This window comes from Pristiophorus japonicus, chromosome 17, assembly GCF_044704955.1.
Source record: "Pristiophorus japonicus isolate sPriJap1 chromosome 17, sPriJap1.hap1, whole genome shotgun sequence".
In the NCBI taxonomy this organism is placed as follows: Eukaryota; Metazoa; Chordata; class Chondrichthyes; family Pristiophoridae; genus Pristiophorus; species Pristiophorus japonicus.
Window position 1 is genome coordinate 95,507,747 of NC_091993.1, and position 26,083 is coordinate 95,533,829.

Below are 26,083 nucleotides of genomic sequence, written 5' to 3' on the forward strand. Positions count from 1 at the left end.
GGGAGGTGCAAAGAGACCTGGGTGTCATGGTACATCAGTCATTGAAGGTTGGCATGCAGGTGCAGCAGGCGGTTAAGAAAGCAAATGGCATGTTGGCCTTCATGGCAAGGGGATTTGAGTACAGGGGCAGGGAGGTGTTGCTACAGTTGTACAGGGCATTGGTGAGGCCACACCTGGAGTATTGTGTACAGTTTTGGTCTCCTAACCTGAGGAAGGACATTCTTGCTATTGAGGGAGTGGAGCGAAGGTTCACCAGACTGATTCCCGGGATGGCGGGACTGACCTATCAAGAAAGACTGGATCAACTGGGCTTGTATTCACTGGAGTTCAGAAGAATGAGAGGGGACCTCATAGAAACATTTAAAATTCTGACGGGGTTAGACAGGTTAGATGCAGGAAGAATGTTCCCAATGTTGGGGAAGTCCAGAACCAGAGGTCACAGTCTAAGGATAAGGGGTAAGCCATTTAGGACCGAGATGCGGAGGAACTTCTTCACCCAGAGAGTGGTGAACCTGTGGAATTCTCTACCACAGAAAGTTGTTGAGGCCAATTCACTAAATATATTCAAAAAGGAGTTAGATGAGGTCCTTACTACTAGGGGGATCAAGGGGTATGGCGAGAAAGCAGGAATGGGGTACTGAAGTTGAATGTTCAGCCATGAACTCATTGAATGGCGGTGCAGGCTAGAAGGGCCGAATGGCCTACTCCTGCACCTATTTTCTATGTTTCTATGTTTCTATCATAGCTGTTTTTCTACCTCAACTCCACTTTCCTGCACTATCCCCAAATCCCTTGATTCCCTTAATATCCAAAAATGTATCAATCTCTGTCTTAAATATATTCAACAATGAGCATCCACAGTTTCACCATCCTCTGAGTGAAGAAATGTCTCCTCATCTCAGTCCTAAATGGCCGATCTCTTATTCTGAGACTGTGATCCCTGGTTTTAGACGCCCCAGCCAGGGTAACATCCTCCCTGCATCTACCCTGTCAAGCCCTGTAAGAATTTTGTATGTTTCAATGAGATCACCTCTCATTCTTCTAAACTCTAGAGAATATAGGCGAAGTGTACTCAATCTCTTCTCATCATACAATCCCCCCACCCCAGGAATCAGTCTGGTGAATCTTTGTTGCACTCCCTCTATGGCAAGTATATCCTTCCTTAGGTAAGGAGACCAAAACTGTACACAATACCCCAGGTATGGTCTCACCAGGGCCCTATATAATTGCAGTAACACATCTTTACTCTTATACTCAAATCCTCTTGTAATAAAGGCCAACATACCATATGCTTTCTTAATTGCTTGCTTTACTTAATATTGGACACCGCCCACCAATTACCACCCCCTACCCCTCCCGCTCTCCCCCCCCATCCCTCGTTCCCCCATTCCCAATGCACTTCCGAGTTAATATCAGGGTCAGAGAATCCATGAACAGTATATCAATTGACTGACACCTGGTGTCCAACATTTCACTTAATCGAAAACAGGAGAATGTATGGTTTTCTTTGTAATTAATGATTCAGTAATAAAATTGTGAAAATATGGAGCTTTGCTTCATATCATTTCTAACAATGTGATTTTGTTCGTAATTGTCAATTATGTAATAATGCAGGCATGCTCTTATTTTTTTAATAAAAGAAGAATTTTACACCCATTGGGCTAGAAATTGAGCAGCACCCTGTTTGGAGTGATAACTTTTGCAGGAGAGCTACTTCCGCTTTAACTCTCCAAAAGGGAAGTGGACTGCTAAATCAAATGCTACCACTTCCCTTAGAGTGCTAAAGGGAGTGAGAGGGCCAGTAGTGGCAGAGCACTGCACAATGTTCCTTGCGGCGCTGCCGTCTTTGGAGGCTCCTTCCCTCGCTTAAAGGGGAGGGCCAATGTTGATTTCATTCAATCTTCATCATATCTCTGTGGGGTCACGAGACCTGGGCTAGGTGCTTAACAGCCCCAAGCACTTTAAGAGAGAGTGCAGGTCTGATGAATCACGGGATCCAAAAAAACCAAAGGACACCAAACTGGGGAGATGAATAAATTTTGCTCTACTTGACCTTTGCCTTTAAATAGCGCTCCCCAAGTGGCCAGCCGAGGTGACAATGCCTCCTGCAGCTGCCGTTGTTGACGCCCGGCGATGCTGCAGGGGGCAGGAGCGAATATTGCATCTGGGGAGGTAACGGGGCACAATGCACCAGATGACGTCACGATCTATGGGACGCTACCCAGTGAGGCAGTAAGAGTTATCACCAGCACAAAACTGCCAGAGAAGTCCACGAGAGTCAGTGAATTCGCAGCACCTTGTCGGTAACCCTTTAGCGCCCCATTAACGTGATGCTAATGGGAGGCGTAATCCTGGACAATGTCTGCCCCATTATCTTTTAAAACAATAATTTACATTTACCTAGCACTTCTCATATAAGCAAGTGTCTCAGAGCACTCCACAAGAGAGAGAAGAGGACTCTGAACAAGAAATGAAGGAATTTAGAGGTGAACAAAATAAAACATAGTTGAAGAAATCGGCTCTTAGGAGGCAAGGAAAGAAACTGGTGCGGCGTTTGCTGACTACGTGTCTTCAAGAGGGAGCTGAACTGGTTTTGGGCTGGGGCAGATATTGCATCATATAGAAGGTAAGTGAATTAACACATTACATATGCATGCTCAATGTGATCTCCTGGACTGATTTTGGGTCGCGGCGAAAGTGTTTAGTCATGCTGCTGCAACCATCATGAGCGTAAGGCAGACTTGATGGACCAGCTGGTCTTTTCCTATCTGTTATTTTCACATGCTCGTAATAAATAAAGTCACTTTTGGAAGAGAATACCACAAAGCTGAGTTATCTGGGTAATGACTAAGGGATGGATGTAAGATATATGGGTACCGAGTAGCTGAAAGATTGAATTCTGATGTTGGAGTAAATCAAGCAGGGCTAAAGTAGTAATCCATAGTCAGAGAAATGGAGGCTGGGCACTGGGATGTGGGGCTCAAGAGGATTTCTGGGATAGAGTGGAGCAAGACTGTAGAAGAATCTGAACATGAGGACAAAGCTCTCAAAGAGCCAGTGCAGCTTAACAATGATGTGACTGATGAGTGTGCAAGACTTTGGGCTGACGAGTTGTGGATTAGCTGAAGTGTGTGATGGGTGGATGTAGGGAGGCTGATGAAGAGACCATTTGAGAAATCATTCCTCGAAGTGATGTTGGCATGAATAAAGCAAAGGGATGTGGGCTGGAGCATAGCGGCGTAATAGTGATTATGTATGGGAACCCTGCCTAATTATATCTTTTCTCTTCCTTAACGGCAAGGAATTGCACTATAATGACTTGGGGGCAGGAGTGGGCAAAGCTTTTAAAAAACACAGGTTAACTGACCATTTATCTCATTGATGCACTGAAATAGTAATTCATTGTGTGAACCATTTTGAGGTGTTTCAATATGATAAAGCATCATTATATAAATGAAGCATTATATATTATATTGTTTACTCTGAATTCCAAATACACTCTCAATGATATTGAGAAAACTAGTGGACAAACATTTGATAAAGCATTATTTATTGGACGGTCAGGAGGAATACAGGAAAGGGGAATAAAGTTTAATTAACATGATGGATAGGAGAAATGTAGTTGATATACTCCCATCAATGCCCCGTTAAGCTGTGTGGCTGCGCAGCTGTCTGGAGATTCTGCGCAGGTTGCTCAATGGCTTTTAAATGGTTAAACCGCGCATGCGTGGAAATTTAAATGGGCCGCACAGCCCTTAAAGGGGCCACACATCCAACAAATAAATTAGAGGGAACATTGGCTACTATTACTAAATTCCTGTCTGTCAGCAAAGTAGTGATGATGGGGGCGAATGAATTCACCCCACTGTTGTATGAACTAGCCTGGCCACTTTTGTGAGTTGGCTGATGGGCTGGAAGTGGGATTTAAAGCTTAGCTCAGCATCGAACAGAATGACATGGTTGTGCAAACTAAGTTCAGCCTGAGTGAGCTGCCATTGATGACATCAATGCCAGAGATATTGGTGCTGGTGAGAGCTGAACGAGATAGCTTCAGTCTTATCAACATCAAACTGTAGGAAATGTTGGCTCCCATGAACTTGATGTTAATACAGCAACTGCCCTGTTTTATTTTTGATTAGCTGTTTTACTCTTTAGGTTATTTTTGTAATGTAAATGAAACTTTCAGGCATTTGGTCATGTGCTAGAAGCAATCTAATACACAGAATTTAGAGAATAATAATTTAAGAAGATCACTCCCTGATGCATCAGTGTAAATAGACAAAACTGCCAATGCAGTGCTAACCTGTGCCAAAAATTGGGCACATTTGTACTCTTGACCCTTTCCTATTAGAAACTGGGCTGAAGTTTTCCCTGCTCATTTCATGACCTCTATAGCTATAGTCTCAGTAATAATAGGTACATGGGTTCACATCTCTTTTTATTTTAATCTTTGTGAGAAAGCACATCATAACTAATAACCTTAGTTTCATCCTAATTTGTGATGGAGACAGAACTGGGTACATCTGTGGTTGAAAATAATTTTCTGAATTATCTCTATATTTTGTGATTTTTCTCGTGTCAATCTTGGCCCAGTGGTACCACTCTTACCTGTGAATCAGAAGGTTGTGGGTTCAAGTTTCACCAGAGACTTGAGTAAAAAGGCTGGCATTTCAGTGCAGTACTGAGGGGGTGCTGAACTGTTGTGGGTGTCATCTTTCAGATGAAATGTTAAACCAAGGCTACATTTGCTCTCTCAGCTGGACATGGCATTATTCAAAGAAGACCAACATCACTATAACAGATTATATAGTCATCTATCTCATTGCTGACTGTTTGTTGGCTCTTGCTATATGAACATTGGCTGCCATTTCCCTACATTACAACAGTGACTACACTTCATAAGTACTTAATTGGTTGTGAAACACTTTGAGGTGATGAAAGGAGTTATATAAATGGAAGTTCCTTCCTTCCTTGAGTAGTTTAAAGAGACAACATAGATATAAGCATCAACTGGTTGGCAGACAGGAAGCAGAGAGTCGGGATAAGCGGGTCCTTTTCAGAATGGCAGGCAGTGACTAGTGGAGTGCCGTAGGGCTCAGTGCTGGGCCCAGCTCTTTACAATATACATTAACGATTTGGATGAAGGAATTGAGTGTAATATATCCAAGTTTGCAGATGACACTAAACTGGGTGGTGGTGTGAGCTGTGAGGGGGACGCTCAGAGGCGGCAGGGTGACTTGGACAGGTTAGGTGAGTGGGCAAATGCATGGCAGATGCAGTATAATGTGGATAAATGTGAGGTTATCCATTTTGGGGGCAAAAACACGAAGGCAAAATATTATCTGAATGGCAGCAGATTAGGAAAAGGGGAGGTGCAACGAGACCTGGGTGTCATGGTTCATCAGTCATTGAAGGTTGGCATGCAGGTACGGCAGGCAGTGAAGAAAGCAAATGGTATGTTGGCCTTCATAGCTAGGGGATTTGAGTATAGGAGCAGGGAGGTCTTACTGCAGTTGTACAGAGCCTTAGTGAGGCCTCACCTGGAATATTGTGTTCAGTTTTGGTCTCCTAATCTGAGGAAGGACATTCTTGCTATTGAGGGAGTGCAGCGAAGGTTCACCAGATGAATTCCAGGGATAGCTGGACTGTCATATGAGGAGAGACTGGACAACTGGGCCTTTATTCACTGGAGTTTAGAAGGATGAGAGGGGATCTCATAGAAACATATAAGATTCTGACGGGACTGGACAGGTTAGATGCGGGAAGAATGTTCCTGATGTTGGGGAAGTCCAAAACCAGGGGGCATAGTCTTAGGATAAGGGGTAGGTCATTTAGGACTGAGATGAGGAGAAACTTCTTCACTCAGAGAGTTCTTAATCTGTAGAATTCCCTGCCGCAGAGAGTTGTTGATGCCAATTCATTGGATATATTCAAGAGGGAGTTAGATATGGCCCTTACGGCTAAGCGGATCAAGGGGTATGGAGAGAAAGCAGGAAAGGGGTACTGAGGGAATGATTAGCCATGATCTTATTGAATGGCGGTGCAGGCTCGAATGGACGAATGGCCTACTCCTGCACCTATTTTCTATGTTTCTATGCCAGTGGTATTTTTGACTATTTGTTGGCTATGAACATTTACTGAAAAACAGTTCAAAAAGTGTTTCAAAATGTTTTTGTACTGTTGAAATCCTGAATAAAATTTTAATGCAGCCCTTGATTATTTCTGTCATTTTCATAATCCCAGACCACTTAAGTTAATGGATCAATGTCTTCTCTTGCACAAGCTCCTGCAATCCCATTACCCTTGTCATTGTTAAACTTGACTGTCTTCCTGTCTTCTAGTATATCAGCTTCTCCTCATTCTTGCTTTCAAATCCCTCCACAGTCTCAGCCCACTTTATCTGAAAAATCTTCTCCAGATGTATGTCCCAATCCACACAATCTGCACCTATGACGATGACTTACTACATGTCCTCTTTGTCCATTGCTGTACTGTCGAAGACCAACCTTTCAGTCATACACCCCTACTATTTGGAACTCTTCCCCTCGATACCTATCTCCCTTTATTCAAAAGCCTCTTAAAATCTATTTCACTATGTCTTTTGTTCCCCACCTCACCCAACGTGCACGCGCTCCGATGCATAGGAGTGAAGGCCTCAGGCTCAGAAGTTCGAGCGGGCGTAACAACAACAGGTAAGTGTGCAGTTTTTTTACCTTTTTTCTTTAGTTTGCCCATAGGAAGATCTCTAGAGGAATTTCAGACCCATTAAGTATTTTGCAAGCAATAATAGTTGCAAAAAATAAATCATTCAAGATTCATATAACTTTCAGTTAAGGGAATTAGCCACATGACCTGTCCAACATAGTCACAAAAAAAATGAGTAAGAAAGATTATCTTTGTGTCTATCTGAATGATTCTCTTTGTATCTATCAGCTATGTTTTAGATCAAAGTCACTATCCTGATCACCTGTTCCTAGTATTGATTATGATATCAAGTCTGCAAAATCTATTATTGTAAAGGGCACAAGTACATAGATTGTTCTATATTTATTATTCAAACATCATACTTATTGTGTGTACTTTCTCCTTTGCTTCAACAAACCTTTTTCCACCAAGTGTCTGCATTTCTTTTTATTTGTTATGGGGATGTGGGCGTCACTCACAAGGTCAGCATTTATTGCTCATCCCTAATTGCTCTTGAGAAGGTGGTGGTGAGCCGCCTTTTTGGAACCGCTGCAGTCCGTGTGGTGAAGATACTTCCACAGTGCTGTTAGGGAGGTAATTCCAGGATTTTGACCCAATGACGATGAAGGAATGGCGATATGATTCCAAGTTAGGATGGTATGTGACTTGGAGGGGAACTTGCAGATGATGGTGTTCCCATGTGCCTGCTGCCCTTGTCCTTCTAGGTGGTAGAGGTTGTGGTTTTGAGAGGTGCTGCCAAAAAAGCCTTGGAAAATTGCTGCAGTGCATCTTGTAGATGGTACACACTGCAGCCATGATATGCCAGTGGTGGAGGGAGTGAATGTTTAAGGTGCCGGATGGACTGCCAATCAAGCGGGCTGCTTTGTCCTGGATGGTGTTGAGCGCCTTGAGTGTTGTTGGAACTGCACTCATCTAGGCCAGTGGAGAATATTCCATCACACTCCTGACTTGTACCTTGTAGATGGTGGAAAGGCTTTGGGAAGTCAGATGAGACAATCACCACAGAATGCCGAGCCTCTGACCTGCTCTTGTAGCCACAGTATTTATGTGGCTGGTCCAGTTAAGTTTCTGGTCATTGGTGACCCCCAAGATGCTGATGGTGGGGGATTCGGCATTGGTAATGTTGTTGAATGTCAAGGGGTGGTGGTTAGACTCTCGTTTGTTGGAGATAGTCATTGCCCGGCACTTATGTGGTGTTAATGAATCTTGTGAGCCCTGCGTATTAGTATAATTACTGGCAGAAATTGTCAAATCCAACTAGGAAGGCACGTTTTGGATGCTAAGATAGTGGAGATACCAGTTGCCTTACCTGATGTCAGTGTATCAGAGCATGTACTGCCTCATAGTGCAGTGGAAGGCTTAATGCCTTTGAGCAAACCTTGAGTAGACCTGAGACCTGGACTCTCTAACATCATGGTTAGGGCATGTGTCAGCTGTGGTTCAGTTGGCAGCACCCTTGACTCTGAGTCAGAAGGTTGTGGGTTCAAGTCCCACGCCAGAGACTTAAGCATAAAAATCTAGGCTTGACACTCCAGTGCTGTACTGAGGAAGTGCTGCAGAGTCAGAGATGTGGACTTTTGGATGAAAGGTTAAACCGAGGCCCCGTCTGTTCTCACAGGTGGACGTAAATGATCCCATGGCACTATTCAAAGAAGAGCAGGGGAGTTATCCCTGGTGTCCTGGCCAATAATTACCCCTCAATCAACATCACTACAAAAAACAGGTTATCCGGTCATTTTCACATTGCTGTTTGTGGGAGCTTGCTGTGTGCAAATTGGCTGCCGTGTTTCCTACATTGCAACAGTGTTTACACTTCAAAAGTACTTCCTTGGCTGTAAAGCACTTTGGGAGATCCGGTGGCTGTGAAAGGCACTATATAAATGCAAGTCTTTCCTTTTTTCATTAACTTGAGAACCAACGTCCTGGCTTTAATGTCCCAAACTTGCTGTTACATAGTAACTTAGAAAGACATCAGTTTGATAGAGGATAGAGCGATTGGTATCCATGAACTCTTCCCACCATTCCTTCAGGATATTTCTACAAAATCTGCCAGCCCTGATTGAAGAACTGAATCCATGTTAGGCATAAACTATAATTGGAGGACTTTAAATTGATGCTCTTAAGTGCTACCAACTTTGAGTCAATGATGTTTGCCGTCATGTCTCCATTGTGGACTGGAATGCAGCATAGCATGCATTTCAGAGAAGTAAGTATGTGTTTATGAAGCTACCCATTCTTCCTAACTAATGATCTATCATACAATGAACCTGATCAGCAGCATTCTGATTATCCCAGTATTGCTCTATCTTGTACTTTGAACATTGGCTTGCTGACATTCGTACCCTCTGTTGGTGCCATGGTTTTGTAATTCCAGTTACCATTGTAATAGCCTCCAATTCGGTTTTGACCAGTGGAAGTAATCACTCCACCTCGGCAGCCTTCTCCAGTTCTAAATTTTAGCACATTCCCTTTGATCCATCAACTCCAGATTCATAGCCATGTTCCCTCCCTTAACTCCACTATTGGTATCCCAATTTCTGAAATTCCCTGCCTAAGCCCTTCCACCTGGTTACCTTTCCTCAACATTAAAAGGTGCCTTCAAAACTCAGCTTTTTGACAATGCGTTTGGTTATCTCTCTTAATTCTCTTCCTGATTGTTTAATGTACGTTTCCCCTCTGTGAAACACTTTGGGACATTTACTAAGTTAAAGCAGTTGCTGTTACAGTTTTAATCCAGGCTTGTTTGAGTTCATCAATACATTATGTGTGTTTATGGTACCAGAACTGTACATCAACAATGTTACCAGTAACATTTGTGCAGCCAGTGAAATCTGCGCATAAAATACCAGCCACTAATATATGTCAGTCATTAAATAACTATTATGGAGACTAGATGACATCCAATGCCACATTCAAACAGTGGTGAGTGAAAACTTAACATACAAAGCGTAATATTCGAACCTAAAGAAAAATTAATATTAACAACGGGAATATTCTGAAGTGCACAGATAATTGTAAAATAGCTTAATGTATGAAATAAAACGAATAATTGTGTGAATAGTTACCGTCTTGTTTAGTCTGTGAAATGTCCAGGAAACTGATGTATAATAAAGGCCTCCGAACTTTATTTTCCACTATTTCAATTTGAACAGAAGTTGCTACGAGTGTTTCAAGAAGCTCTTTATTCAAATCTGGTTTTATTAATAGGGCATGTGCTCGGCTTTAGGGCATTGCTCTTCTCCCGGGCTGTGTGTGTGAAGCTGAAGCTGCAGGTTCATATATAGAGCCGTCAATTGTTTAAAATGCCAGCTGTAATACTGTGTACATCGATGTGGTAAAAGAAGTTCCAGACTTTCCCAAAACTTGAGGCACTTTAAATGCAACTCCAACCATTAAGTCAGTGGTGTATATCATAAAAACATTAGATTAAAAGCACTGTACAACACATTTCGACGAACCGAGGCAATAATGGATTCCTGGATAGGAACCAGTCATTGATTATTTATTATTTTAATATAACTCTTAAACAAATCATCAATATTACATTTTACAATCTCATTTCCAAATGTTTAATAAATAACATAACTTGTTATGTTTTCTCTCCATAATTCGAATGAAGCACAGATGGATGAACTTGTGCATTAGACAAAAATTAATTCGTTTTTTCCCTTGTAATTGAATTTCAAATTTACAACGAACAGCTTTACTGCAAATGACTAAAAGCTAAACGTTTTTAAATCATGTCACGCCGCAATTAGTGGCAATTAAATGAAAACGTCCACAGATACTGACACTGTATCATATATTGCAGAATATTGGTCTGATGTTGCTTGTCAGACGAGATAAATAGACATGGCACTGGTTGTGTTCCAAGCTTTGCTCTTGTGGTCATAGAGTGCTAAACACGATCAAACATTTTCACTCTCCACAGATGCTGCCTGGCCTGCTGAGCATTTCCAGCACTTTGTTTTTATTTTAAATTAGAAATTCTTATTGTTTACTTATTCATCAATGTAACGATTTCATTCGTTTACGTTACCGATGCTATATTTGTCTGCAGACAAATAATTTCAGCAGTAGATCTACCTTTCAGTTGAATCAGACAAGTAGTTGTCATCTCAAATGTTGGCAGGTTTGAAGCATTAGCTAACACTATCATATATGTTCACATTGCAGAATATTGGTCTGGTGTTGTTTGTTAGACCAGGTAAATAAACGTGACCCTGGTTGTGTTCGAAGCATTGCTGTTATGGTCGACAGTGCTAAACATTATCAACATTTGTTGTTGAATAAATGTAAGCTTTAATCACTAAATCTGTCCTAATGTGTTCATTAAAAACAGTTCATTTGCACGTCAATCGAAATCCGCAGATGACGAAAAGTCTTAAAGAGCTTTACGTCAGGTTTTGGCAAACTACAGTATCTTCTTTAATCGTACTTAGATTGTCAATTCCGTTAAATCTTGTTTGCCCTTGCCCCGATCCTTGGCACTGCTTAAAAAGGGTATAACGTGGTGAATTCGTGCAAGCAGCCAAGACTGCTGCTCCCCCCTGCTAACTTTCACAGTGGCTGGGAGTATTTTACAGTTGCATAATCTTTCTGTTAGTATTTTTCGTTTAAGATGAACGGCACGGAAGGGGAGAACTTTTACGTCCCATTTTCCAACAAGACAGGAGTAGTTCGCAGTCCTTATGAATTCCCTCAGTATTACCTGGCTGAACTCTGGAAGTTCTCCATCATCGCTGCCTACATGTTCCTGCTGATGGCTGCTGGGCTGCCAATCAATGGGTTGACTCTGGCAGTCACTTTCAAACACAAGGAACTAAGACAGCCTCTTCATTACATTTTGGTGAACCTGTCGTTGGCCAACCTGTCCATGATTCTCTTTGGCTTTGTATTCACCTTTTACACAGCCTTGCATGGCTACTTCGTCTTTGGACCCATCGGCTGTGATTTTGAGGGCTTCTTCATTACTCTCGGGGGTGAGTAAACTTCAACTGTGCCCACAATCGGAATGAGATGTCGTGCCAATATGAAATATAATCGAGTGTGCCAAGCACAAATTAAACGCTAACTCCAATTAGCATCCTTAGAATATGGAAAGTTAACAAGTGCATGTATCTGCATTTTGTTGCAGCTATCTGGTACTGTACTTCGTAGTATTAATTTCTTGAAAGACTTGAATTTGAATTTATATAGCGCCGTTCACGACCATCGGTCGTCCCAACGCACTTTACAGCCAATGAAGTACTTTTTTGAAGTGTAGCCACTGTTGTAATGCAGGAGACTCGGCATCCAATTGCGCACAGCAAGCTCCCACAAACAGCAATCCGAAAATCGCCAGGTAACCTATTATTTTAATGATGTTGATTTGAGGGATTAATATTGGCCAGGACACCGGGATAACTCACCTGCTCTTCTTCGAAATAGTGCCACGGGATCTTTTACATCCACCTGAGAGAGCTGACCGGATTTGATCCCACAGCCTTCTGACTCAGAGGTGAGGGTGCCACCAACCAAGCCACGGCTGACATATTTCATTCTGATACACAAGTTAACATAGAAACATAGAAAATAGGTGCAAGAGTAGGCCATTCGGCCCTTCGAGCCTGCACCACCATTCAATATGATCATGGCTTAACTCCCTATGCTATTGATAGTTTCTTCCCTCCAGCCGCTCTCCCATCCATTTTACTCCTTTCTTTCTACAGACCAAGTCGCCCTTTGATCTCTGGTGGTTTTTGCTATAGAGCGATACATAGTGGTGTGCAAACCTACGGGGAATTTCAGGTTCGGGGCAACTCCCGCCTTTATGGGGATCCTGGCGCTTACCTCTGCAGCTCCTCCTCTGGTTGGTTGGTCCAGGTAAGAAAGGGAAACAGAACCATTAAAAAAAACGTTCCACTTTCACAAATCTTCAGGGTTCAGAAATCCTGACATCTCAAATGCTAGCGAAGGATGTATTCACACTCCAGCTATTGGCCTGAAAACCATGTTTACATTGCTTGACACTGCTTTTCCTCTGGTTGGTTGGTTGGTGCAGATGAGAAAAGGAACTTTTATTGTCCTATTTAGGAAAGAGCTGAGTTCACTTTGTAAACTCGGTTTGACACTACATTCCAAGGGATATCAAACCCAAGTGATGTGAAAGACATTAGCTTGGATGATGTGGAATCTATATGGGTAGAGCTGCAGAACACCAAAGGGCAAAAAACGTTAGTGGGAGTTGTGTACAGACCTCCAAACAGTAGTAGTGATGTTGGGGAGGGCATCAAACAGGAAATTAGGGGTGCATGCAATAAAGGTGCAGCAGTTATAATGGGTGACTTTAATATGCACATAGATTGGGCTAGCCAAACTGGAAGCAATATGGGGGAGGAGGATTTCCTGGAGTGCATAAGGGATGGTTTTCTCGACCAGTATGTCGAGGAACCAACTAGTGGGGAGGCCATCTTAGACTGGGTGTTGTGTAATGAGAGAGGATTAATTAGCAATCTCGTTGTGCGAGGCCCCTTGGGGAAGAGTGACCATAATATGGTGGAATTCTGCATTAGGATGGAGAATGAAACAGTTAATTCAGAGACCATGGTCCAGAACTTAAAGAAGGGTAACTTTGAAGGTATGAGGCATGAATTGGCTAGGATAGATTGGCGAATGATACTTAAGGGGTTGACTGTGGATGGGCAATGGCAGACATTTAGAGACCGCATGGATGAACTACAACAATTGTACATTCCTGTCTGGCGTAAAAATAAAAAAGGGAAGGTGGCTCAACCATGGCTATCAAGGGAAATCAGGGATAGTATTAAAGCCAAGGAAGTGGCATACAAATTGGCCAGAAATAGCAGCGAACCTGGGGACTGGGAGAAACTTAGAACTCAGCAGAGGAGGACAAAGTGTTTGATTAGGGCAGGGAAAATGGAGTACGAGAAGAAGCTTGCAGGGAACATTAAGACGGATTGCAAAAGTTTCTATAGATATGTAAAGAGAAAAAGGTTAGTAAAGACAAACGTTGGTCCCCTGCAGTCAGAATCAGGGGAAGTCATAACGGGGAACAAAGAAATGGCAGACCAATTGAACAAGCACTTTGGTTCGGTATTCACTAAGGAGGACACAAACAACCTTCCGGATATAAAAGGGGTCAGAGGGTCTAGTAAGGAGGAGGAACGGAGGGAAATCCTTATTAGTCGGGAAATTGTGTTGGGGAAATTGATGGGATTGAAGGCCGATAAATCCCCAGGGCCTGATGGACTGCATCCCAGAGTACTTAAGGAGGTGGCCTTGGAAATAGCGGATGCATTGACAGTCATTTTCCAACATTCCATTGACTCTGGATCAGTTCCTATCGAGTGGAGGGTAGCCAATGTAACCCCACTTTTTAAAAAAGGAGGGAGAGAGAAAACGGGGAATTATAGACCGGTCAGCCTGACCTCAGTAGTGGGTAAAATGATGGAATCAATTATTAAGGATGTCATAGCAGCGCATTTGGAAAAAGGTGACATGATAGGTTCAAGTCAGCATGGATTTGTGAAAGGGAAATCATGCTCGACAAATCTTCTGGAATTTTTTGGATGTTTCCAGTAAAGTGGACAAGGGAGAACCAGTTGATGTGGTATATTTGGACTTTCAGAAGGCTTTTGACAAGGTCCCACACAAGAGATTAATGTGCAAAGTTAAAGCACATGGGATTGGGGGTAGTGTGCTGACATGGATTGAGAACTGGTTGTCAGACAGGAAGCAAAGAGTAGGAGTAAATGGGGACTTTTCAGAATGGCAGGCAGTGACTAGTGGGGTACCGCAAGGTTCTGTGCTGGGGCCCCAGCTGTTTACATTGTACATTAATGATTTAGACGAGGGGATTAAATGTAGTATCTCCAAATTTGCAGATGACACTAAGTTGGGTGGCAGTGTGAGCTGCGAGGAGGATGCTATGAGGCTGCAGAGTGACTTGGATAGGTTAGGTGAGTGGGCAAATGCATGGCAGATGAAGTATAATGTGGATAAATGTGAGGTTATCCACTTTGGTGGTAAAAACAGAGAGACAGACTATTATCTGAATGGTGACAGATTAGGAAAAGAGGAGGTGCAACGAGACCTGGGTGTCATGGTACATCAGTCATTGAAGGTTGGCATGCAGGTACAGCAGGCGGTTAAGAAAGCAAATGGCATGTTGGCCTTCATAGCGAGGGGATTTGAGTACAGGGGCAGGGAGGTGTTGCTACAGTTGTACAGGGCCTTGGTGAGGCCACACCTGGAGTATTGTGTACAGTTTTGGTCTCCTAACTTGAGGAAGGACATTGAGGGAGTGCAGCGAAGATTCACCAGACTGATTCCCGGGATGGTGGGACTGACCTATCAAGAAAGACTGGATCAACTGGGCTTGTATTCACTGGAGTTCAGAAGAATGAGAGGGGACCTCATAGAAACGTTTAAAATTCTGACGGGTTTAGACAGGTTAGATACAGGAAGAATGTTCCCAATGTTGGGGAAGTCCAGAACCAGGGGTCAGTCTAAGGATAAGGGATAAGCCATTTAAGACCGAGATGAGGAGAAACTTCTTCACTCAGAGAGTGGTGAACCTGTGGAATTCTCTACCACAGAAAGTAGTTGAGGCCAATTCACTAAATATATTCAAAAGGGAGTTAGAAGAAGTCCTTACTACTAGGGGGATCAAGGGATATGGCGAGAAAGCAGGAAGGGGGTACTGAAGTTGAATGTTCAGCCATGAACTTATTGAATGGCGGTGCAGGCTAGAAGGGCTGAATGGCCTACTCCTGCACCTATTTTCTATGTTTTTTATGAAACTAACCTCTCCAAGGAGCCTCATTCTGCTTCACGCATGGTGGGGGGCCTGTTTCTGGATATATAATGTGGCAAGCAGAAATCGGTCAACTCCAAGCCTACACATGCAGTGTAAGTGTAACCAAAGTTATTTCGGAAGTTATACACTTATAGCCCAGATTTTCCTGTCAATATAATGGTGAGGCTAATGGTGGTTGCCGTTATTTATGCACAAATAGTACAGCAATTTCAGACGAGGCCAGATGCGCGGTTAAACTCAAATATCTAAAAGTTGCTTCTGAGTTGCACTGCTCCACCGTTACCTTTGTGAAAATGGCATCTCGCTGCCATTTCAGCATAGAAATGCATTGAATGGAGTGAAGTTGATGTATTTTCATGGTCGATACAAACTAAACTTGCCACAGAAAGTTAAGTCTTGTCCATTCTAGTTTAAGTACCCTCTTAATGATGTGATTAAGTGTTAATCACTGCCCAACAGCCTCTCTGGTGCTGAAAATGAACTATTACAAGTGTGAAGTCTCATTCCTTCAGGTTTTAATTGTTGTTGGAGGTTTGCTTTCACTTTTTATTTCCTTTTCTGTACCTGTTTGACATTCACCTGCTCTGATTTACACTTCCTTCTCAGTCCTTGCGCTGATAATTTCACAATCCTTGAATCTGATTGGTTAAGGAGACACACAGTTCCTGCAGGTCCCAGATGCTCGGTTTCCCTGGGACGCTGTCAGCTCATACTTTCAGCAACTAGTTTTGCAAAAAGTTTAAAAACCTAGACATGCAAGGGCAAGTCCAACTAACGACAGGTGCTGTTAAATGCGCTGCTACAGGAAAATTTGGCCTAATGTTGATTCGACAGTGTGGAATTTCCTTCTGTGCATAAACAGGAAGTTAGATCTAAACATGCACCTATTCTCACTCCCAGCTGCCAAGTTATGCTCAAATTTCCTCTGAATTACATTAGAAGGCACGTAAATCAGCATAATAAACAATTGAGGCCCAGGAAAGCACTGAATTCACGTTATAAATTTCTCTTCCTTAAATATGAAAATTAAAGTTTCAATTCATTCAAAAATCATTCATGCACATTATTCACAGAACCTGCAACTGGGGAAGCTTTTTAACTTTAATGTGACTTGTACTTGCGTCATAAAATTGCATTCAAAGAAATAAAAAGTACAGTGCAGGTCTTGATGCGGATAAATTAAAAGAAACATCAAAACATTGCAACAAAACGCTACAAAAAAGACTTTATTTCCTCCTGCAGCTGAAAATCTGGTTGTAATTTGAAGAGAACCTTCGAGCAAGCACAATTGCAGGAAACTAGTGTATGAGGATCTATAACGTGTTTTTTTTTTCAAATTCATTCATGGGATATGGACATCGCTGGCAAGGCTAGCATTTATTGCCCATCACTAATTGCCCCTGAGAATGTGGTTCAAGCCTTCTTGAACCACTGAAGTCCTTGTGGTGAAGGTACTCCCACAATGCTGTTAGTGAGGGAGTTCCAGGATTCTAACCCAGCGACGATGAAGGAATGGCGATATATTTCCAAGTCAGGATGGTAAAACATAGAAACATAGAAAATAGGTGCAGGAGTAGGCCATTCAGCCCTTCTAGCAATGAGTTCATGGCTGAACATGCAACTTCAGTACCCCATTCCTGCTTTCTCACCATACCCCTTGATTTCCCTAGTAGTAAGGACTCCATCTAACTCCTTGTGTTACTTGGAGGGGAACTTGCAGGTGATAGTGTACCAATGCTTCTGCTGTCCTTGTCCTTCTAGGTGGTAGAGGTCATGGTTTTGGGAAATGCTGCCAAAGAAGCCTTGGTGAGTTGCTGCAGTGTATCTTGTAGATGGTACACACTGCAGCCACGGTGTGCCGGTGGTGTAGGGAGTGAATGTTGAAGGTGGTAGATGGGGTGCCAATCAAGTGGGCTGCTTTGTCCTGGATGGTGTTGAGCTTCTTGAGTGCTGTTGGAGCTGCACTCATCCAGGCCAGTGGAGAGTATTCCATCACATTCCTGACTTGTACCTTGTAGATGGTGGAAAGGCTTTGGGAAGTCAGGAGGTGAGACACTCGCCACAAAATACTCAGCCTCTTAACCGCTCTTATTGGCACAGTATTTATGTGGCTGGTTCAGTTAAGGTTCTGGTCAATGGTGACCCCAAAATGTTAATGACGGAGATTTGGCGATGGTAATACCATTAAATATCATAGGGAGTTGGTTAGACTCTTGCTTGTTGGAGGTGGTCATTGCCTGGCACTTGTGTGCGGCGCGAATGATACTTGCCACTTATCAGTCCAAGCCTAAATGTCATTCAGGTCTTGCTGAATGCGGGCAGGGACTACTTCATTTTCTGAGGAGTTATGAATGGAACTGAACACTGTGCAATCATCAGCGAACATCCTACTTCTGACCTTATGATGGTGGGATGATCATTGATGAAGCAGCTGAAGATATTTGGACCTTGGACACTGTCCTGAGGAACTCCTGCAGCGATGTTCTGGGGCTGGGATGATTGAACATCAACAGCCACAACCATCTTCCTTTGTGCTAGGTATGACTCCAGTCAGTGGAGAGTTTCCCCTCTGATTCCCATTGACTTCAGTTTTGCATGGCTCCTTGATGCTACATTTGTTTTGGGGCCAGTTATGCACGGAAATGCATTGGGGCAAAGGGATTGATAGATGTCTGTAAAAGATTGAAGAGATTTGGGGTATTGTACTTACGTGTGTTATTACCTATGACCAAAATACTGTGATCTTTAGGCCAGGTAATTGATTTACACCTAGTTACATGTGTTTCTGGGTGCAAATACGGAGGAAATTCAATGTCAAGCAATACAGCTTGTTGGGTTTTGTTCATTACCATGTTGCTCCAATACAGAGCACACCAGTACTTTCGGAGCCCATATTTTGAATGAAAATTGTGTATTCCACAGCTAAATTAACATGTTTTGACATTGATATTGGTTCCATGGTTAGAAGCTTTTTTTTAAAAGTGTTATTGCAGGTGTGTTGTAATTGCCTCCTTTTGGTTCTATTCTCACTAACACTCATTAAGGAATCTGATGTCTCTAAACTTGTAATTTTGTTGCTAGGTTGTGAATATGGATCTTGACCAGAATTTCCTATTTTGGTGAAATCCCGGTTTATCTTTGGTGGGTGGGAGTTCCAGCCACCCCAATGATCTGCCTCTGATACTAGACCATTTTATGGGGTCAGGGTAATTTAGATAATATTGGTAGGCTTCTAGTTGGATTCTCATCTCCATCAGGGAGGGAGGAAAATGACTGTGACCGGTCGCATGCACCTGTCGCAACAGACCAAGGCCAGCTGAAAATCAGTGCAATTTGTTTGAAGTTAAAAGTTTGTGCGGCCGGGGAGCCAATGTAACTTCAATTGAAAATATTGGCCAAGTATTTTTCCCATTTTTTTTCAAGCAGAGGAAAAAAGGAGTCTTAAAGATGCACTAATTTACAACAGATATGGATGGAGTTAGATTACAGGGAAGGATTACTGTTTTTTCTTCAAATAGATTTGGGTTGAGAACCTCTACTTTTTTTGCATGCTTAACGTCCACTTAACGCCCATTTTACCGCTGAAATGATGTATAACGCCTAGATATTGCCCATTTAGCCACAAAATGGAAACTGACGCCCATTTTTAGGAAACTTATCGGTGAGCGTTACTTTCCCCATGTGTTTAACACTGGGAAAAAATATTACCACCCGACCACTTTTTTTGGGCGGAATCATCAGAATGGAGGAAATCAATGCCCATAATATCGCCCAGCATTAATTTCCGTGCTGATTTAATGCCGAGATTCAATATGAACGTCCGCCCACTTTTTTTTGTTGTGAAGAGCATATTTACCGAAACTAACGCCCAGCAGATCACCCAGCATCAATTTCATCACCTCGCACACATATTGCCCACAATATCGCTCGCCCAAAAAAACGGCCACAAAAAGTGGAACTGTTCTGAATAAACGCAGCGGTGCAGCTGGCATTTTTAAAATCCCACTCTTACGTGAGCTGATATCTGAATGATTTGCCTGAAAGAACGTTGATGTGAGTGACAACGCTGACACACTGCTGTGTATGTGCAGCTCAGACATCAATGGTGCCCATCACCTTGGTGCCAGTAAAAGTTTACATTGATTGATGTTAAGTTGTATTTAACCCTTTCATGTTAAGGAATCACCAGTGTGTAATGGTGCAGCTATCTGAGACAATGTGCAACAAGGTTATGTTCAGTAACAAAGATTTTCTACCAACTATGGTCTGAAATCATAAGTATCACAGGCAATAACACCCAACCTCTATCCTCACCCCACTTTTTCCATCGTTGACATAAATCAGATGTTCAACATATCCAGCAACACAGAATACAAAGGCAAAGCAAGAGCATGATCCCCAGCATTGCAACAAATTGCATACACCCAGATGGAGATATAACAGAGCCATCACCTGTGGATATGCACCTCACTTTCCTTCCCCCCTCCCTTTCTTCTCCCCACCTCTACCCCTTCCCCTCCTCGCTCCATGGTGCCTGGCCAAGGAGCTCCGCAGGGGGTGCCTCAATGGGGGGGATGAAGGCAGATGTAGTCATTGCATGGGTACGGGAGTTCAGGGGTGCCGAGGGGGCAACATTCTCTGATGCAGAAGCAGGATCTTGATCCTTGCTCTCATCTGTCGTTCGCAGTGGTGGTGCGGAACTTGGGGGTGGAGTGCCACGCTCGGGGACCACTGGAGGCCTGTGGCATCAGTGTTCCTGGCTATCGCATCCAGGGACTCTGCCATCCGCATAATGTACTCGGTCATGGTGCTGGAGATGGTGGCCAGCTGTCGGGATATGCCCCCTAATGCTTCGATGAGCTGGTCACCTATGTCTACATTCCTTCTGGATAACTGTACCAACTCTCCGCTGTCATGTGGCGCTCGTGGAACAGACCTGCTGCGTCCACAGGACCTCCGCGGGGTCGGCGCCGTCCTGGGGACAAATGTGGTGTCCTGTGGCGAGGTGCTTGGGGCCGGTACCTCCAGGGTGGAGGCAGGAATGACTGGAGGACCACTAGATGGCCTTGGGGTGGAATGGCTTCTGGAGCGTGGCGATGCAGATTCCTCGAAGTCCACGCTCTCATCCATGGAGAACAGACCCAGTGGATTAACGGGCGAGAATCGGACCTCCTCAGCACCAGATGTAGTAGGATTGTCCGCCGACTCCTGCCCAGCGCCCCCAACTTCTGGCCTCTGTGGTCTTGCCTGGGGTTGCGCTGCTGGCTGAGCTGCAAAACACAAATGAGGTTATTAGAGGAGAAGGGGGTGCTAGGGTAACAAGGTGAGTCCAGCGCTACACACAGCATATGCACGACAAAAGCACCATCGCTATCAAAATTGTCACAGACATCACATTTCATGACCATCAACACATTTGCATTCCAATGATTTTCACTAGGCCATCATTATTTGTGACAATTTTACAAATCATCTATCATACATGATTGTTCGGATATGAGTGGGTGTGGCATCTATTGACTTGACATCACGCAATGGTGTAAGCTTTACTCACGTGGCATCACTTCAGGGTCTGCAGGTGCATCCGTGGCTGTCCGGGTGTGCTTCCCCATGAGTGTGAGCACACACTCCTCCATGTCAGTGATGTCGCTGGGGACTGGTGGCCCCACACCCATTCGCCTCTGCATGGACCTCATCGTCGTTAGCTTCTTCTGTAAAAGGTGACAGGACGACATGGCATGAGATCATTGCATGATATCACTGCTAGGTACTGTCAGACACTGATACAACACATAGCTGACAGATGTAATCATGATTAATATGATAAATTATCATTCTTTACCTAAAGACTTACACCGTGACTACTGGCTTTGAGTAAAACATTCCTGGTAAAAGTGAAAGACCTCACATCTGATGATAGTCACTCATGACTGTTACAAATCAAATTATATAAATACATAAGTACATGTAAATCAATGTAATACTTACTCTTGCAGATCCCACAAGGTCGTTCTATCGTTTGCGGCATTGGTTGCCCTCACGCACCTCATTGGTCGCCGACGAGATCTTGGCCATATCTTTTGGTATGACCGGAGGACCACTAGATGGCCTTGGGGTGGAATGGCTTCTAGAGCCCTCCCTGTGTCAAATCACCCCAGCGTAACTCGACCTCCTGCAGGAGGGAGGCATTTGCCTCGTCCGAGAACCTCCTGACTCTTTTCCACCCTCCAATGTGTTCCTCTCCAGCGTCAGTCTCCACAGCATGCTGTGATGTCTCCTCCTCTCTCTCCATTATAGGGCAAATTCGGTCAAATATGTGGCTGGTAACAGCTACTTTCTTTTTGCCAACTTGCTGTGAAGCTCTAAAATCTCCCTCCCACCTCCAAAAGCAGCCATAGCACACCCAGACACGCCTTCAGTCCCTCTGAGCTCCCCTCTCTCTGTCTTCTCTTCTGCACATGTCATGATGACCATTGACCTCCAGAATCGCGGGAATCAAGCGTTGTCATGCCGGTGCCAAGGATGGCCACATTTTACGGCAGGAGGTCAAAATAATTCAACGCTACCGCCCATTTTATATTTCTCGCGATAACGCCCATTTTCAAAAGTGGAAACTAGGTGCTTTGAGAATGGGTGAGAAGCCGGCGATCTGAAAACTCTTTTTTACCACCCATTTTGGGCGATATCCACAAAGTGCAAGTTCTAGCCCATGGTTTCATGGCGATTTTTAAACAAAGCTTATTAATTGTTTCTATTTCGGGTACATCCCAGAAGGATTTCAGTGCTCATGTGGTCCAGATTACTACACCATCAATCCACGTTTCAACAATGAATTTTATGTCATATATTTGTTTGTCTTTTATTTTTTGATTCCAGTTGTTTTCATATTCTTTTTTTATGGAAGCCTGATATGTAAAGTAAAAGAGGTAAGCATCAAATTTCTATATACTGTAAAATGTACTTGAGTTTAACACAAGCAGTTTCGAAAAAAAGCAATAATGCTTTGAAGATGAACATCTTGGACCTAATAATGCATGTAAATTGTCAAAATCTCAGGTATCTCTATTAAACAGCAAATATGTATATATAATACATGAATTCAGTAACAGTTCTGTACAGGGTATATCCAAACATATGTAAAGTGAAGCCAGGTAAAGAGGGCCCTTAATCTATATAATTATGATGATTTGTCATATGTTTAATATCATAGGAGTAATGTTTATTTCTATGTTAAATTAATTAAGTGTAAATAAATTAAGTACCAGAGACAAGTCAGTTAGCCTAAAAACAGTTTAAGCAGTTAATTAAAAAACAATGCCAGCCAAAGCTTAGATATTTAACCCTTGCAGCCTAATTTCCCCTAAGATCCCTTCTAAATCTATTATTTTCTTACAGCCTGCAGCACAGAAACAAGAGTCTGCCACTATACAGAAGGCTGAGAAGGAAGTTACCCGCATGGTAATTTTAATGGTCATTGGTTTTCTGACTGCTTGGTTACCATATGTCTCAGTGGCATTCTGGATCTTCATGAATCAAGGAGCAGAATTTTCCGCTACACTAATGACAATTCCTTCGTTCTTCTCCAAAAGTTCAACAGTATATAATCCAATCATCTATGTGTTAATCAACAAGCAGATATGATCCTTAATCTGTTTACATATAAGAGTGGAGTTAGTAGCAAAATTATTTAATGAGAGAGGAAAACTAACTCACAAGTACAACAGTCTTCTTCATTAATGGTACTGTCATAGTATTCAGCTGTCATAAACCATTTTACATCTTAACAGGAGATAAAATTCAGAAACACATGGATTTAAACATATTTATCTTGACATTAGGAACTTTTATAAAAAGCAAAAAATGTTAATAGTGACCAGTTACAGCAGAAGTTTTTTACATCTCTTAAAGAGCGTTTGGTATAACTCTCATCTGTTATCTGCCTGTTGCACTGCCTAGATACCAGTCTGAGATAAGTAGCTGCAGTATAATTGCAGCCTAACGCAATAAAATGGGTACCACATGCAAAAAGACTTGAAGAAATTGATCTACAAATTATAATACAAAGCGGGGTGGAGTTAGGCTTTGGGAGCAATCAGCAATCCCGGCCGCAATTTGCGTTCAAAATTGTGCTAGTTTTCCAAAATGAAATTTTTGCACAATTTTCTGCTCAAACTCATTCACATAAACCACGCAAAGGATCGCGGAATCTCGATTTGCACTGGACATCACTTGTCCTTGAGATTCCTCGATCTCTTGCACTAGTTTAGCCAATTTCGGACAAATTGTGCAATTTGTCTATTATTTGACTCTGTCTTTCCATGCCAAACACAAGAAACATTAGGCTAAACTTTCCACTATGGTTGTTTTGGGCGATATTTCCGGCCTTAGTTCTTTTTTTACTTTTCAGGATCACTGGAATATCGCCCATTTTAAAAACCGCTAGTTTTGCCTTTTTAATTTGGGTGATAGCCTTAGCGATGTGAAATCGGCCTTAGCGATGTATTCAGCCGTGCAAACTGGCGTCCATAGCAACGGCCATTCTGCGCATGCACGTTTTTTTTAGGAAAATAACTTTTCCCACAGGGGTTGACAGAGAGAACAGGGGAACTGGTCCCCAACAATAATATTATGGAACCTTCCTTTTATTCTAGCCCCTGTTGCTTTATAAAATAAAATCTATGAGCCAACTGAGGCGATCTCCATTTCCTTCCTCATGGGATGACATACCCTAACTCTGCTTCTACTTGTATTGTGGACCAGAGGGGAAAAAAATCCATGATTTATTAACCCTGAAATTATAGCAATGTACTCGTATGTAACTTTTCTCATTTTATTCTCCCATCTCTATTCTGCAGCATGTGATTAGTGATCAATACTGGTTGAGAAATTACAGGTCCCATCACTATAAATGTCCTTAATTTGTCCTCAACAAATACAAATGTGATTAGATGATTGTCAAGAGTCAAAAAGGCCCTTAAAATCACTCACAAATTGATTCTCCTGACAGCCTTTTACTACAGCTCCTCCCCATAGTGCCGAGTAATTGCAGCTTTTCTTCAGCGTATTTTTGGGCCAGCGATCATTTGGGCGAATTGTGGGTGAAATGCCGAAAGTAGCGCTCGCTGATAATCTGGGCCATAATCGGGTGCAAGTTTCCATTATAAGCACTATTCTCGGCCTTGCACGAGGATAATGTCATTTTTTTTTAAAGTAGGCCAGGCAATGCAGCTCATTCAGCAGTGCCGAAAGTTGGGCCAGCGATAAATGGACTATAATCGGGCGCTAGTTTCTACTTTTCTGCAAATAAGAGCGATAGCCCGTATCTCAGCTCTTATATGGGCGCTAAATGGGTGATGATGTGCCGAAAGTCTAGCCAATTGTTATTAAGAACTATGTGGCAAGTGGAGGTAATTACGAAACTGTGTTGAAGGTCTCAGGAGTTTCATGTTTTAATTTACAGCTTGAAAGAATATACTTTAAAAATGTAGATTATTTACATTTAAAGTTAATTCGTTATACACATTTAAGTATTGAGCTAAATAAGCTCATTTCTTTTTGAAACTTTGTTTCTAGTTCCGGAGTGGTACGATCACCACCTTGTGCTGTGGAAAGAATCCACTTGGAGATGATGAGTCTTCCGTATCATCACAAAGCAAGACAGAGGTTTTTTCAGTGTCATCGAATCAGGTATCCCTGGCATAGAGACGGAATGGGTGGTGATAAAATGACAACCTTTAATATGCGGACAACTGCTGTATTTATACCAAAAACATTTTAGTATCTTCCTAGGATTTCCTGTAACCATTCAAATGAATTTAAGCAGGATCTGAACTTCATTATGTTAACCAAGTCCATAATTAGAGTAAATGGAGGAGGGGGGGGGGGGGGGGGGTGAACAGTAGCATAATGCTTATGCTATTCGACTAGGAACCGAAAGGCCAAGTTTAAATCCAACCTTGTTAGGATATGAAATTGAATTCAATAAATCTGGTAACCTGTGTGCCGCTCTAGAAAAATGACCATGAAAGCTGATGATTGTTGGTTAAAACTTAACTGGTTTACTAACATCTTCCAGGAAAGGAAACCTACCACACTTACCAATCTGACCTACCTGACTCGAGTCCTAAGCCCCTTCACAATTTTTGCACAAAATTTAACATTGGAAAAGCCCGTCCCGGCTGTGCAGGACCGCCAGAGAGCGACTGCATAGCTTAGAGGGAACATTGGTCCTAAGCAATTTGGTTGACTCTTAATGTCCTCTGACGGTATCTAGCAAGGTACTCAATTGTTTTTTTTAAATTGCTATCAAGAAGGCCTACTACCAATTATTGCAGACATGACAGTGTCACCCATGTCCCAAGAACAAATAAAACATTTTTGACTTTGGGTGGAATTTGGTGCTTATTATTCACCCAACATTTTGCATTGAAAACTTATCCTCCATCAATAGCAGCTTCTGAGATCTTGATAACTCACACAAATTCAATAATAGTAAATCATTTTCCATATAATATAAAATAAATTCTGTCCAATGTGGTTTATTTTAGCCTTTAATAT

General features: G+C 42.6%; 2 protein-coding genes across 2 annotated transcripts in view; one reads left to right on the plus strand and one right to left on the minus strand.

The window, feature by feature from the left end:
- Nucleotides 1–6,756, minus strand: part of mlnl (motilin-like) — a 47,722-nt gene extending 40,966 nt beyond the window's left edge. The window contains exon 1 of the mRNA XM_070859157.1: nt 6,714–6,756. The gene's annotated coding sequence lies outside the window, so the exon portion shown is untranslated. The remainder of the gene's footprint in view (nt 1–6,713) is intronic.
- Nucleotides 6,757–11,326: 4,570 nt separating this feature from the next.
- On the plus strand, nt 11,327–25,228 carry LOC139227861 (green-sensitive opsin-like). The gene is given in 5 exon segments (XM_070858949.1): nt 11,327–11,687; nt 12,417–12,569; nt 22,286–22,452; nt 22,922–23,159; nt 25,098–25,228. Coding segments are annotated over 5 exon segments (1,050 nt in total).
- Nucleotides 25,229–26,083: the final 855 nt, after the last annotated feature.